Below are 16,000 nucleotides of genomic sequence, written 5' to 3'. Positions count from 1 at the left end.
GATGAGATTAAAGATACAGGGAAGCAGAAATGAAGCTACCTTATTGAATATCATAATACTAACATATATTCTTATTGGAATTTAGGTTTCATTTAAACAAACATTATTATGATGATTGCCGGTACTTTTAATTTCTTATATTTGTACCGCTACTTCACGCTTCAGAAATTAAATTATTCACATTAAATTAGCCCATCTAAATTTGCATATAATAAAATTAGTAAAAATAGTGAGAAAATACAATGCATTAATATAGAAGACTATGGGGAATTTTTGGACCATTATAGGAATTTCATTCTCTTTTAACAAAAGTATCTTAAGATACACACTGACCATCACTATCAATGACTGCTTCCCAGATTTTGGTAACTGATTAATGCCAGTATGATGGTACTGTTTTAGCTGTGATGAAGAATAATTACACACATCCTAATCTTGAGTATGTCTTTTCCACCAGGATGCTTGGAAAATGCAGAATAAGTGATGATTTGAAGGCATCAGTATGGAAAATATATTTATTGAGCATGACAAAATTTCCCAACTAATGTCAAGCAACTTCTACAAATCCCTTGTTTCAAATTAGTAAGTGCCCTTGTTTCAAATGAGTAAGTGCTGTTATGAAGCAAAGAATGTTTTAATGTCAGTGATGGTAATATTGACTTGCTTCATTATACTCTTTCAATTTTGTTATCTCAAAACAATTGGTAATGATATTTGCATGTGATGAATACAATGAACATCCTACCCAACTAATTTTGCAGGTATAATACGGCTTAAGGTTTTCTGAAGCAGCATATTTATTTATCCATCAGTGATATTTCAAATACCAATATGTGATGCTCACATAAAGCATTTATTTTTAACCCCAATTATTAAAAATGATATATTGTTGCAGTGGTACAAAATATGTTTTTCTCATATTGTTGATAACTCAAATATTCATGGATGATTTACAAACCAATTTTGGTAATTTGCCAAGTAGATGGCAAAATATACTTAAATGGTTAATATCTATTTCTGCTCTCATTTTTGAAGTAGTTAAGTATACATATGATTCCACTTGCTGTTACAATGCTTCATTATTGACTTGTATCAGCTTTATCAATCTTTGATACTGAAGTTCCCTATTTTAATAAATAAATCAATTAGAGTTCAGTGAGATCTACTATCTCAGGTGAGATAAGCTAGTATAAAGGAAAATTCAGTTGTTTAAGGCTACACTGACTACCAATAAGTATTTGGACACCTGTGATAGAAAAGAAAAACTAACTTTATTCAAAATCAATAGTTGGTAGAGCCTCCACGAGTGGTAATTACAGCGTGGACCCTCCGGGGCATACTTTCCACAAGTCTTTGTATGACAGCTAGTGGTATTTTCTTCCCACTCGACTTGGTGAAGACATAGAAGTTCCTTCACCAATTTTGCACGGGTAGTGCACCCCTGAATTCGGCGATGCAACTCATCCCAGAGGTTCTTGATAGGGTTCAGGTCTGGACTCTGGGCAGGCCAGTCCATTCGATGAACTCCATTGGCACCATACCAAGTATTGATTAACATCGAAACATGACAACTGGCATTGTCGTCCTGAAAGTAACAGGGGTCCAACCCGTAAAACTGCCACAACGTAGGAAGCCCATTGTCATCCAAAATAGTGCAGTAGGCATCGGAGTTGAGCTTACCATGAATGGGGACCAAGGGTCCCAGCCCATACCAGGAGAAACACCCCCAGACCATAATTCCACCTCCGCCGAACTTGACTGTTGGCACAATGCATTCTGACAAGAGACGTTTTCCAGGTAGACACCAGATCTAGACCCTGCCATCCGAACGGTAAAGGGTGAACCTTGATTCGTCACTCCAAAGAACCCGTTTCCACTGATCTACGGTCCAATTTCGATGTGCTTTGCACCACATTAACCGAGCAGCGCGGTTGGACTTTGTGATCAAAGACTTATGGGAAGCAGCACGACCATGAAAACCAAGCAGATGTGCTTCCTTACGGATGGTATTCATTGAAACAATACTCCTGGATGCCTGTTGAAACTCCTCGCGGATGAGGGCCATCGGTTGGGTGCGGGTCTTCTGAATTTCTCTGGACAGCACTCGTCGGTCTCTATCTCCCAGTTTCGTTGGTCTCCCGATTCGGGGCACATTCTGACAATCACCGCTCACCTTTCACTTCTTAATCACATAGGTCACTGTCGATTTTGGGTACTTCAGATCGCTAGATATGTCCCTTAAGCATCGGCCACATTTGTGATACACGATAATTATACCTTTCTCGAAATTAGAGAGCTCCGAATTGCGAGGCATCTTGCATGCGACTACAGCCGATGCTGTTTCCTACACGATATATACCGGCGGAGTCTGTGACATACCTTTGGACCGCAGATATCATTATTTGGATAGGTGTCCAAATACTTATTGGTAGTCAGTGTATATAAAAATCATAAATTATCAAAAAGTACAATAGCATTTTTAACTTTTCAATTCATTAGAATTTGACATTAATCTTGATTAAGTTCTAAACTGATGACATGAAACTAACAGAAAAAGTTAAAAATTCAATAATTTGAAAAGTGTAGATATTAAATCAAAACACTTGAAAAGTGTGAAAATTATAAATTATATCATGTAATTTTCACAGAACTACACAAAAAGTAACAGGAATTTAAAAAAAAAAAAAAAATTATGGAAGTTTTTATTTGCACAATGGTTACATTTCTTGCCAACAGACAAATGTTCACTTCAGTTTGTCAAAAGTTTGTGCTGAGGCAAGGCACAGTTTGCAATGCAGTTAAAGTTAAATTATATAAATTCAGAGTTATAGCCGACATTCATGAGAATGGCTATTACACATGGAACAATACTCTGGAAGTCATCGAAGCAGGATCAGCTGTAATTCCTATCACATGATGTGAAATATGGCCACAAATGTCAGCTGACCTTTGTACACCTCTGATTTCAAGTAGATCTATAACCATAAGTCACACAGTGCAAGGTCTGGACAACTTGGTGACCACTTGTGTGGCAAACAGCAACTAAAGACATAGTCTTCATCAAATACTGATCACAGTAGGTACTAGGCAGAGCCTGCGCAGAGGTGCTTCATTCTGCATGAGAAGCATTTACCTTTCTTAGAAAGACATAATGAAATTTCTTTAAAACTGTTGCATAACACTCAACTGCGATAGAAACAGTTCAAAATGCATAATTGTGGAGTTCCTCAAAAAAAAAAAAAAAAAAGGGGGGGGACCTATAGTAAAAACACAAACAGCCCACACCATACTTTCATATTTGGTTGATGCAAAGGAGTTTCGATAAGTCCATGTGGGTTCTTTTTTTGACCAAATGCAGCTGTTGACCAAACGCATTTGGTCAAAATACCGGGTGGCCATAATTAAACTGACAGTGCTCACAGTGTTCTGTAGCGCGATCTATTTGCGAGAATGACGCCACATTTTGTAGGAAGATTAAACAAGACGGGGGACGAAGGATTCCGCGAAAAAACAAATTAGTTCCAAAAGTCACCGCTAGGGGATTATTTCACGCTGTACAAGAGAAAATAGATTGTTATGAAATGCAAATTAATACGGAAATTACCTTTTATTTTGCATTCAAATGAGGTTCAATGTGGCTGCCGTTGTTGTGGACCACATATTGCATTCTGCACAGTACGCACAACAGCAGAAAGTAACATGTCTGCAGGAATCTCCCGTACAGTCTGTGATATGTTATCCTTCAACGTAGCAAGGTCCTGGACCACTCCTTGATAGACCTTGGACTTAAGGTAACCCCATAGCCAGAAGTCGCATGGGGTAAGATCAGGCGACCAAGGTGGCCATGCAGTTGGAAAGAAGGGGCTAATGACTCTTTCTGTTGTGAATGTCTGTCGTAGCATCTGTTGCACCCATACAGCAACGTGTGGAGGGGCTCCATCTTGCATGAAAATGATTTCCCCCAATCATTGTCTTTGCTGAAGTGCCAGAATGACAAAGTTGTTCAACATGTGGCGATATTTATCTCCGTTAACAGAACAGGTTTCCTGTCCTGTTGGGGTAATGTTCTCATAGAAGAATGGACCTACAATAAATTCAGCTATGAACCCACACCAAACAGTTACCTTCGGTGAATGTAAGGGAAATGCTGTGACTGCATGTGGTGATTTGTCATCCCAAATTCGGCAGTTCTGAGTAATCACAGTTCCATTCAGGTAAAAGTGGGCTTTGTCTCTCCATAAGATTTTCCACGGCCAAGCATCATCCACCTCCATTCTGGCAAGAAAGGTGAAAGCAAAAGTCAATCGCTTATCATGGTCGGGGTACAGTAACTCCTGCACACGGCTGATCTTGTACGAATAGAAGTTGATAATCTTTCGTAAGATTTTCCATACCGTACTGTAAGGCATATCCATATTCCAAGCTACTCCAAGAGTGCCAGAGGTGGCAACAATATTGTCTGGTCCTCTGTCGCCGTGGCAACTGCTTCGATTGTATCCTGTGGTACAGGTTTTCGTCCTCTGCCTGACTGAACCTTCAGAGAACCTGTTTTCTCGAACATCGCAACTATTGCTTTTAGCCCATTAACTGACACTCGACCGTTACCTTTATGCATTTTTTTGTGCATTCTAAAAGCACGAAGAGCGGCTGACGTGTTGCACTGGTTGAGGTAAAAGAATTTGACCAGTAACGCACGCTCGACTAAAGAAGGAGACATTACACATAAACTTTCAATCCAATTGATTCGAAACGTAACACATTGCCTTTTAAAACCCAAGCAGCTGGCACTGTGCAAATGGATGTAACGTGAAATTTGAATAAAGAGCATCTTCTTCTGCTCAGCGTACCTGATATTGCAGATCACAAAACTTTATCGGTGTTTATGTAGATTTTACGCTTTTTTAAAAGTGTTGGCATATTGCACTTGAACTAAATCAGAAAATGTGCATAATAAAAGGTAATTTTATTCCATATTAATTTGCACTTGTTAACACTCTATTTTCTATTACACAGTGCCAAATATTCCCCTAGCGGTGACTTTTGGAACTAATTTGTTTTTTTGCGGAATCCTTCGTCCCCCGTCTTGTTTAATCTTCCTACAAAATGTGGCGTCATTCTCGCAATCTGTACATCTCAAATTACCAAATTTTTACTTCCCTTCATGGGTCATCCAGTGTACACATTGTGATCTACATATATCATATATATAGCATATTTTCTCCCCTTCTCATATTTTCCCCTACTTTTTCATACAAGGTGCTGTAAATATTTTAAATACTTATGTAATTTTCCCTTTCCTTCTCAAGAAATTCAGAAAGCAAACCTCTAAATTTCAAAAGCAATTCGCCTAAGTAGTGATTGTCTTCTTCTTAACTTTGTTATGTCACAGAAACTGGTACAAGGATTTTTTCTGAATTTTCTAACTGCTGAACTTTATGTCAACCTGGCTGAAGAAACAACCAATCACAACAAAGCAAACACAGACAGACATTCAGTTAATGATTTCATTGCATCAGCTGCACAGTAAGATGCTTAATTGAGCTATATATATAAGAAAAATAAAAAATATGTAAAAGATAAATTACCCCATTTGCAAAGTATGATTTGTTACATTGAAGTGCAAAAATATAAAATAATATGAGCAAAAATTCATTGCGTCAAATTATGCATATATTTTATGATTTTTAAACATCTGGCTGTAAAGCCCTAGCACTTCGATGCCAGCCTCTTTTTGTGTTTTAAAAATTGTTGCGGATTATTATTAAAATTAAATTCTTAAAATACATTTTCTGACCAATAAAAGATTAGTCACTGATTTTACTTAACAGCATGAATTATTTTCCCTTCTCTGTTCTAAAAATAGTAATCTATCTTTGCACCGTCTCATTTCGAGACTAATCCATGTCATATAAATACTCTTTGGCCTAGATGGATTGTTGTCTGCTACACTCATCTTATTGCAAAATATAGACACAAATAATGTGCCAAGTTGTTTGTGGCTACAACATGTTAACTGAAAATAAAATGAAGATTTAATCTGCCTCAACTGACAGTTTCCTGCTCATTAAGGATTAGTGTTCTATGCAATAAATATTCTTCCTCTTCAATATGCCATCTATGCTTTATGCCATCAATGCTGCAAAGTTCTTATATATGTGTGTGTGTGTAGTATTTTAAGTGCATAGATGCCACTGGAACTTTTAACAGCTTGCAGTCTTAGATGGCTGAGTGGAATGGTAGGTAATTAGCTGAACTTGGCTGTTGACACAAACCAAGTTCAGCTAATTACCATTTTTATTTTAAGGCACATTAAAATCATTCATCGTAGACAATATACTCTTTTTGATCATAAGCAATTACAACAATTTCATATACACTGGTTTTTAAAGGTATAACATAGGCATTTTTAAGAAAGCAAAGCAGCGCGGTTTGGTAGAGCAGAATTTAGGAAAAGGAAGATAACGTAGTTACTTGTGAGCAGGATTTATACCTAGTAGATGCAGAAAGTACTCTAAGCTCTGATTGGTTAATTTTAGGTAGTTATGTAACATAGAAAGATTCACTTAATAGTCACTGAAAAGCTATCATAATACCAGCACAGCAGTTTGATAATCAATATTATAATAATGTTTTTGTAGTTATGTGTTAAAAAAAGCCAAAATTTAGGGGAACACATAGTTGTCAACTTTGGCACCATAATACAAATTGATCGCTGCTGCATGCATATGACTGCAACAAGTTTTAAGAATGCCTATAAGCTGCAATTAAGAACATAGGTTTTTTTTTTTTTTTTTTTTTTGTTGTTGTTGTTGGGGGGGGGGGGGGGGTAATAGTTCAATCTTGGATCTATTGGATCTACCAAATAATGATCTGTCAAGTAATACCACTAATTTCTAACAAGGGTATAATATATTACTATGCAACTGTCAATGCTTCAATTTTGCATGAAATGAAGTTTTTCAAAGTCAATCTGGTAAGTTTTATTAAGTGTATGGTGATGTTTCAAAAATATGGAATCAATGGGAGTGAACTATGAACTGCTTTACAGCAAGTAGATTGCTCTTTGTTACTGCCATCAGGTTCAGCTACTGTTGGTCTAAGGAAGTGACATCCTTAGACCATTAATAAAATTTTGCATGGAAGAACTCAACATGGCTGATACTGCTGCTATGGACTGCAGCAATTACTTGATAGAAATACGCATCTATGAAACCCAGAGTCATGAAAATAAAAAAAATAGGCAGTGAAGGCTAAAACCTGTTCTCAAAAAAGAAAAAATAACACTGGCCACATTCTGCCATCTCAATGGATTTCCAGTGGCATCAGGTGGAAAACTCTAAAAAAATAAAAAAAATAAATAAATAAAAAAACTTTCTTGTTATAGTGCCTAACTGAAAGGCCACAACTTTGTTAAATGCAATCAAAGAAAATAACAAAAAAAGGAATGACCAATTTATTCCAACTCCACGGCCACCTATAAAACAGAAGAATTTCAAAAAGCTGGCTTCAAACTTTTCAAAGTGAACCACAAAGTCAATTTCGTGCATCCACATCTCAGAGCTTATACACAAAAAATCAAGCAGGTACAGGATTTTTCAAATGGCAGAACAAGAAACAGTAAAGCAAGACACTATTTGAAGCTGTACTTTGTGGAGTTCATGTGGTGGCAAAAATTTGCAGCTCAGGGTAAAAAAAAAACTCTCTGAAGCTATTTCAAAAGTTAGCTAAACAACTCCCCTCTAAAAAAAAAACTAGTTGTATCGAATTATTGTCAGTGTTAACTAATCCTTTTCCGTTAACACGTAAGTAAGTTTTTTTTTTTTTTTTCACTTTCTAATTCTACACAATATCAATGCATTTTAATAACTGCTCAATGAACACTTTAATATTTTCATTTGAAAGTTTATAACAACAAACAAAAAACTAGTTTTAAATATATTAACAAATACTAAGAAACAAAATGGTACCTATTAGTACATGTCACATCACATTTCAAACCAAAATTTTTGTGAACAATGTTTATAACAGGACATCGCGCTGAAATAAAAAAAATATTTGTGAACTGTTGTGGATGGCTACGCAACAACTTTGTTACAAATCTAAGCTGACAAGTTTCATCCATCTTTAGAAATGTTTCATAGGGAAAACCTCGTCTTAAAGCCGCAGTTGTTGGAGGAGAAGGCAATTTTACAATTTCAGAATCCTGTGAAAAACACCATATGAAACTCTTATTTCCAGGAACAAAAATATTTGGATAAATTTTATAAGTAGCAAAAAAAATTAGCAAACAGCATGAAAGAAAAAATCATTCAGTCAATTACATATAGTAACTTAAAATTAGGTAAAAAAGAAATTTTATTTAGCATAGATTTTGAATAAAACTCTATTATTTATGCTTCAGAAAGACATTTGCAAATAATATTTTGCTCAACAAGAGGGACCTGCATCTGATAGCTCTCAAAATCAATACAGTTTATTCAAAATCTACACCAGTCTAAAGCTGCTTCTTTCCTTTTGGGGGCAGGCTGACCCTCCCCTTGGTCTAATTTTACATTATATTTTGGCATGTTTCTCTTCCATTTTGGTATATTAATTACTTATGATAATCATTTTATTGCTAAAATCATTGCTTCCTACATAAATTTTGTAATTTATATAAATTTTATACTACTTTTTTAAATTAAGAATACTTTTTAGTATGTTGGGAAAAAATTTATGCATGAATTAACATATTAAATAAATTTGAACAAGATTTTTGAGTGGAACAATATGTAATTACAATGCCCTGAATTGAAGCTCAGTGTTAAGCAATGGCTGAAAAATTGATCTCTAACTGAAGGGAAAGTTCTAATGAAAGGGCAATAATATCAGGCCTCATTGAAATTATCAGCTGGTATTCTAGGATTTAAAAAATGCAGCATACCAAAACTCCCCACATCATGGAACATATATTATGCATAATTTACAGTTTTGTATATTTGAGGTAAATGAAAAACTATTATATTTAGAATAAAAAAAAGGAGAATAAGTAAAAATTAATTTAAAAACATAAAAGCAATCATTTTTTGGCTTTTTTATAAAGAAATAAGTATTACTATAGTTTTACATACAAAGACAGGAATATAGAGTAAATAAAAATTATTTTTTACATTTTTCAATTCTGTTCGCAGAAGTTTTTCCCAAAAATACACAAAATAAATGTTACATCAACCATTTAGTTTTTGCACTAACACAACATTACCTTCAAGATTATTAATTCAATAGCACTCGAAACATAGTAAATTAAAACAGACATATGCTTATAATATAAAGTTTATTAAAGTAGATACTTACAGTGTTACAATATTCAGGATGTGGCAAAAATAAAAGATCTAAGTCACTTTCTTTAAATCCATATCCATTTATTGTTGATCCATAAATTAGGAGAACACATTTGGGATAGAAATGTGATAGGATTTTTAGCACGTCTTCACGAATAGCAAACCTAATTTTTAAATCTTCTGCAGAAAGGCACAAGAATTCACATAATTTTTTCATCTTTACAGATACCTAAATTTAAAAAAAAAAAAAAAGAAAAAGAAAAAGAAAGAAAAGGAAAAGGAAAATTTCTTAGTTAATGATTGAAACATTTCAAGAACATATATTATTTTATAGTAATAAAACGAAAAATTTAACAAAATTTCTAAAAACATTCATATATATATACGTAGGCTATTCAGAAGGTAAAAAGCGTTTCTGACTGGCGTTGCTAGGCGCTTGCCGATCACGTATATTTTAGTGTCTGCATGCTCGCCATCTCAGTCGGCGTCCAGCCATCACAACGGGAACATTTCCACGCTGCCCGTTTTTTCGATATTCAAATTTAAAATGTGCACTACAATTGAAAATCCTGACAGTTGTCAGATGCGGTCTGTGATATGGTTTTTGTTGGCAAAAAACCGAAAACCTATGGAAATTTATCGGCAAGTGTGTGAAGTGTACGGAAACAACGTAATGAATGAAAGTTCAATGCGGAAATGGTGCATTCAGTTTTAAAATGGCCGAACTAACGTTCACAATGAAGAGAAGAGTGGATGCCCTAGCATTGTGACTGACGAACTGGTCGCTAAAGTTGATGAAAAGATTCGTAAAAACCACCGTTTCACAATAACGGAGCTTTCGCCTAGTTTTACACAAGTTTCACGGACTTTGTTGTTTGAAATTGTCACACAAAAGCTAGGCTACCACAAATTTTGTGCAAGATGGGTGCCGAAATTGCTTACAAACCACCATAAAGGTTAGCGAATGGGGGCAGCTTTGACATTTCTGGAGGCCTAATACAGACATGGTGATTCATTACTGGATCGAATCATAACTGGTGACAAGACGTGGGTGAGACACGTGAATTGCGAGACAAAATTACAGTCCATGCAGTGAGGGAACACAAGTTCCCCCCAAAAGACCAAGAAAATGTTTGCAAACCTTGTCACCAAAGAAGATTATGGCGACTGTGTTTTGGGATAGGCAAGGTGCGCTTCTGATTGATTTTCTCGAACGTGGTGCCACAATAAACTCTGAGCGGTACTGTCAAACTTTGTGCAACCTTAGCAGAGCAGTTCAAAACAAGCGCCGAAGAAAGTTGACGTCCAACATTTTGTTTTTGCACGACAATGCCTGACCTCACACGGCAAATCGCACTCAAGAACTCCTTAATTCATTCAAATGGCAGGTTTTTTCTCATCCACCCTATAGTCCCGATCTTGCACCTAGTGATTTTCACTTGTTTCCAAGAATGAAGAACTGGCTAGCAACACAGCGCTTTAACAATGACCAGGAGCTGCGGGTGCGCGTCACTGAGTGCTGAGATCGCAGGCGGCAGAATTCTATGACGAAGGAATTTCAAAGCTTGTCCACCGCTATGATAAGTGCCTCAATTTGTTTGGTGACTATGTAGAAAAGTAGAATTTTAGTCGCTCTTTCTGATGCATATAATAAATTTTTTCCCTGTACTTAGTTTCTTTTTAATTCCAAAACGTTCCTTACTTTCTGAATATCCCTCGTATATACAAAAGGTGTACACGATTTATTTACCATCTAAAGATATGTCTTAAATAATAAAGAATAAGAGATTGATGACCAGCTGAATTTTATTTAGCACTTGAAAGAATTTTATATAAACATATTTCAATATGAGCACCATTAGTTGCTTGGTTGTTCTCCATTTCCCTCCATAGGTTATTAAGCATTTGTGGAGTTTCTGAGATGATCTGACTTTTTAATTCTCCAATGCTATGAATCTCTGCAGCATAAATTCAGTTCTTCAGGTACCCCCAGAAAAGAAATCGAGTGGTGTGATGATTCGAGAACATGGTGACCATGAAATTGGTCTACCTCTACCAATCTAACAATCTGGGAACGTTTCATCAAGGAATGTGTATACACGTGTAGCCCAAAGACAAGGAGCCTCACACTGTTGGAAAGAAAAAACATTTGACTCCAGTTCTTCTATTTGAGGTACCGAAAACAACCTCAGCACACCGAATTGATCATCTGAATTAATTGAAGACTCTAAGAAATGAAGGGACCATGACTTTATTATAAGTTAGTGTGCCTCAAATGTTAACTTAAGGAGTACTTCACTCAATTTCCCTTACAAAAGATGGGTTTTCTGACATTCAAATCTTGCAGTAAAGTCGATCAACATAATGTCGATCAATAATGAAATTTTACTTCATTGCTGAATAAGATTTTCTGAAGCAATTGATCATCATTATTGATGCTGAAGATGATGAAGAACATCTACAGAAAATTTCTTATGATCAACTCATTCATTAGGTTTGATTTCTTGACCAATCTACAATTTATACATAGTCAGTTTCAACAATTCATAAATAACTTTATAAACAGTCGACTTGGGCACTCCTGTTTGCAAGCTGGCATGGTGAATGGATTTACTGGGATAGTGTACAAAAACAATACAAATAGCAGAAACATTTTCATCACAGATGCTTGGCCTATCTGCATTTCTTTTATGCAAAACATGTCCAATCTCTCAAAACTGTTTGAAGCATCTTTTAACTGATTGTCTCATTGGTGAAGTTTCATTAAATTCATGTTGGAATCACCTCTAAACTGTTTTCAGAGATTTTTATTTTCAATAACCAGAGAATGTGCAATGTGTTTTCAATGCATAATGCCATTTTGTCTGTAAATAAACAAGTTCACTTTGCCATTCCCAAAAACCAGAACAAATGCAATTCCCTAAACTAAAGATCATAATGATATAAATTATTTCCTGTTATTTCATAAAATTACATTTCAATTTAATTGCATTATCTAGTGATTAAATTATGAACACTCTGTACATAAAATCAATCTTTAGACAACCCACATTAGAAAAGTGCTTCATTGTTGAGCTAATAAAGTATGCTCTTTTGACACATTCTTTATCAACTTATCTTTCTTGACAAAGTAATACTTCTGCCTTACAAGAAAATTTTCAGCTTATAGGAAAGCATAAAATAAAGTATGGGTACATGAGTGTCAAAAATGCAAGGATGAATATCATTATGAAAAGTTACTATCACAGAATCCAGCAAACCAACTTGTAACCATTATGTGCAATAGACAGCCAGTGAATACGTATTTGCAGAGTTTTTAATTTAAGGATCACATATAACTCAAAATAGAGGGTGATGAATTGTTTATTAGACATTCTAAATGGGGAAAAATAAACCTACAAATGTAAATTTTTTTTTAAAAAATATAAGACAGCATCTTGATGATTTTACCCATAGAAAAGTTCAAAGGCCTCACAACCACCAAAGTTGTAGTCAAATTTGTAGTTGCAGTCACGCAAAATGTTGTTTCCAAACTTTAGACAGCATTTCAGGCAACTAGAATGTATTTCAGATGCACTTTGTCTTTGAAAACTAACCACTGGAAATCTACTCATAAAATATCTCACATCAATAAAATTGTTTCAAAAGAATACAGTAAAATTAAATTCAAATAATTCTCTTGCGCCATTGCTGCAAGGAATGAAATTTGAACTTAATAAACATTCTCTATTCCTAAAAAGCAAATTTAAAGTTAATTAAATTTTAAAAGAATTTGAATTACAAATAAATGATTACTTATTGCTGCAAGCTAATCTACAACATCATTTAAATTCTGAGAGCATATGCAAATCAAGTGCAAGCATCAAAATCTATGAATAAATATATAATAAAAAACTGGGAATTTAAATGGTGTTGCTAATTTAATTTACTAAAATTTAAAGCTAAAATGAACTATTGTATTTAAACAGAAACACAGTACGTAAAATTTAAATAAAGCTAAGTGCAAAAATTATAATTCATAAACTAAAGAAAACCAAACTATTAGAACTTGAAAATGTCATTTTGAAAAAAATTGTCAGAGAAACAAACTAGGTAATTAGCACTACAAGCTGCTAAGTACAAACAAAATTTTTTCTAAAGAATATAATAAAGTTAAATTTAATTCAAATAATTCTCTTGCGCCGTTGCTGCAAGGAATAAAATTTGAACTTAACAAACATTCTCTATTCGTAAACAACAAATTTAAAGTTAATTAAATTTTAAATGTTTAGTTCAAATTTCATCCCTTACAGCAATGGTGCAAGAGAATTATTTGTTAATAGTTATAAATAATTAAATTAGGTAATTAGATAACCTTAGTCATTATGGATTTACATGGCCACAATTAAATTTTATTTTTTAACAATATTTGTTAAAAAAGCCCTATTAAAATCAAAATCTAATCAAATTTCACAGTTTAAGATACATGTAATTTATAACATTGATTCTTAAATGATATTTGGATAATTACACATTAAAAGCTACAAAACATTTATGTTTTGTAACAACAACACTCAACAAAATATTTATCCATCATTTTAATTTGAAGCCTTCCCAATCATTTTGGCTAGTTTATATCGATTTCCTTCTCTTTAAGCATCTTTTCTAACAATTAGAGATTTGTCTTAAAATGCAAACCAATGCTCTCGCAAGTTTCTGCATCAACCTAACTGCTTTATCTCCTAACTTGTCAACCTCCTCCACAATGTACCTATGAGGGTTTACTTGATCTGGTAAAATTTAAATAGTCGAAAACCCCAAACTGATGTGAAGCAAACTATCGCTATGTCTGAAAATAACTAAAATATCAGACAAAGGTTTAAATAAGCCTCTTATATAAAAAGAACTTAGAATACAAAGGCATGTTCTGATGCTAACAAAATCATTTACAGCTCACGATTACATAATTAAACAAGAACAGCCAAATTCAAACTAAAAGTGTGGACTAGTGGTCAAAGATTATACAATTTAATTTTAATTTAATCTGGCTCAGTAACTCTATCATATAAGGAAATAGAAATGGGAAATTATAGTAAAGGCTGAAATCATAAACAATTGGGTAATTTACATAATAATAATTGCACATTTTCTTTGAAGAATAATTTTCTTTGTTTTTATTATTTTCTTTCTTCAACACGTTTCCTTTTCATTTTAGAATTTTTGGATTTAATTAAAGATTTCCGTTATTCTAAAAAACATGAAATGCATTTAGAATGTATAGAAAATGGTTAATCTAAATTTTATTTCGTTAATAATATGAACATTCAGAAGAAATATATATGGTAAAGGCCGGTTACAGAGCCATTGTGGCAGAATTTTTAGAATTTAGTGACACACCGAACAACAAAATCTAGAAATGGCAAAACTTTTAGAATTTAGAGCAGGCACTGGAAGCAGAATTTAGGCTCCACAGAGATTGCATCAGGTGAGAAAATGCCTAGTGCCAGCTTTGTGTATGATGCATTAAAACATACTAGATGAATCTTTTAAATTGTAAGATTTCAATTTCTTTATTAATAAAAAAAATCCCTTTCTATAATGCCTGCCCATGTAACAAGATTAGAAGCATTTTTTATATTTTCCATGCTTGTGTCTAGTGAAAAGTAAAGAAAATAAAGGGAAGATAAACATGTTAAGAAAATGATTTTAGTATCAGGAGTAAAACATTCAAATATTATGTTTTCATTGTTCTTTCAGACATTCTCCAAAAAGTAAGAAATTCATCGCAAACTTTCTGTAAAATACATCCATTAAGTGTTGATACCATGGAGACATTTTTCATTTTGTCACATATTTCTCGAATCTTCTAGAATTGTGGGTCTATAAATCTTGCCTTGAAATCCTTCTAAACATTCCCACCTGCAATGTCTAAAATACTAAAGAAAAATTATCCCTACCAATTCAGTAACAACAAAAGGACAGAAATATTTTGGAAAAAAAAAGGAGGGAAAAAGTGTAAAATTAATTTTATAGAGAAAACTGATGCACATTCTGAGAATTTTGAATATTCTGAGACAATTACATGGGAAAAACTCTTACAATGAAAAAATTAAAAACAAGACATTTTTAATTAATTACATAGCTAATTTTGCTTTTGCTAAGACCTGTTTCATAAATTGTGCTTTATAGCATTATACTTTGTGTTGTCAGTTGTTGTTGGTCTCGAATAAACAATGTGCTATGTGAGAGTGTTGTAATGAACTTAATTATAGATCAATTAATATTAATATGATTAAAACATGGCGTAGTCGTGTGGAATCGTATTACAACTAATTGCCAGGCAATCCCTTTGGTTGTTTTTCCTCTCAGCAGACGCAAGATGGAAATTTGTCGCCTACCGCAAGGCCCAAGTTTCGAAGGCAATGTGGCTGAAAACTGGCGCAGATTCAAGCAGCTGTTCCACATTTATATGAAAGCTTCAGGAAATGCTTCAAAAGATTCGGATGTGAAAGTTGCTTTATTTTTAAATGCCGCTGGTGAGGAAGCAGTTGAAGTGTTCAACACGCTCAATCTTTCAACAGAAGATCAAGGTAACTATGAAAAAGTGCTTGAGAAGTTTGAAGCTTTCACGATGCCTAGAACAAATATGGTGGTGGAGAGATTTTTATTCAATAAGAGAAAACAAGAAGAAGGGGAAATTT

The 16,000-nt window shown here is 34.1% G+C and overlaps 1 protein-coding gene across 7 annotated transcripts in view; it reads right to left on the bottom strand.

The window, feature by feature from the left end:
• LOC118188253 (speckle targeted PIP5K1A-regulated poly(A) polymerase-like) overlaps positions 1-16,000 on the bottom strand; it is a 55,399-nt gene that overhangs the window by 27,784 nt on the left and 11,615 nt on the right. For 5 of the 7 annotated variants that reach the window (XR_015040828.1, XM_085815762.1, XM_085815764.1 and 2 more), the window contains 2 exons: positions 9,334-9,549; positions 7,968-8,203 (listed from right to left, as the gene is read on the bottom strand). Coding sequence is in view for 6 of the 7 variants with exons in the window: in XM_085815762.1 (XP_085671888.1) it covers positions 7,968-8,203; positions 9,334-9,549 (452 nt within the window). In the remaining variant the exon portion in view is untranslated. Of the gene's footprint in view, positions 1-7,967; positions 8,204-9,333; positions 9,550-12,770; positions 12,907-13,119; positions 13,190-16,000 lie in introns of those variants that run through there. The other 2 variants (XM_085815765.1, XM_035358647.2) reach the window with 2 other exon arrangements.

This window comes from Stegodyphus dumicola, chromosome 4 (genome assembly GCF_044657685.1).
Source record: "Stegodyphus dumicola isolate Sdum_Otavi_A_Nest chromosome 4, ASM4465768v1".
NCBI lineage: Eukaryota > Metazoa > Arthropoda > Arachnida > Araneae > Eresidae > Stegodyphus > Stegodyphus dumicola.
This window is presented reverse-complemented; position numbering and strand designations above follow the sequence as displayed.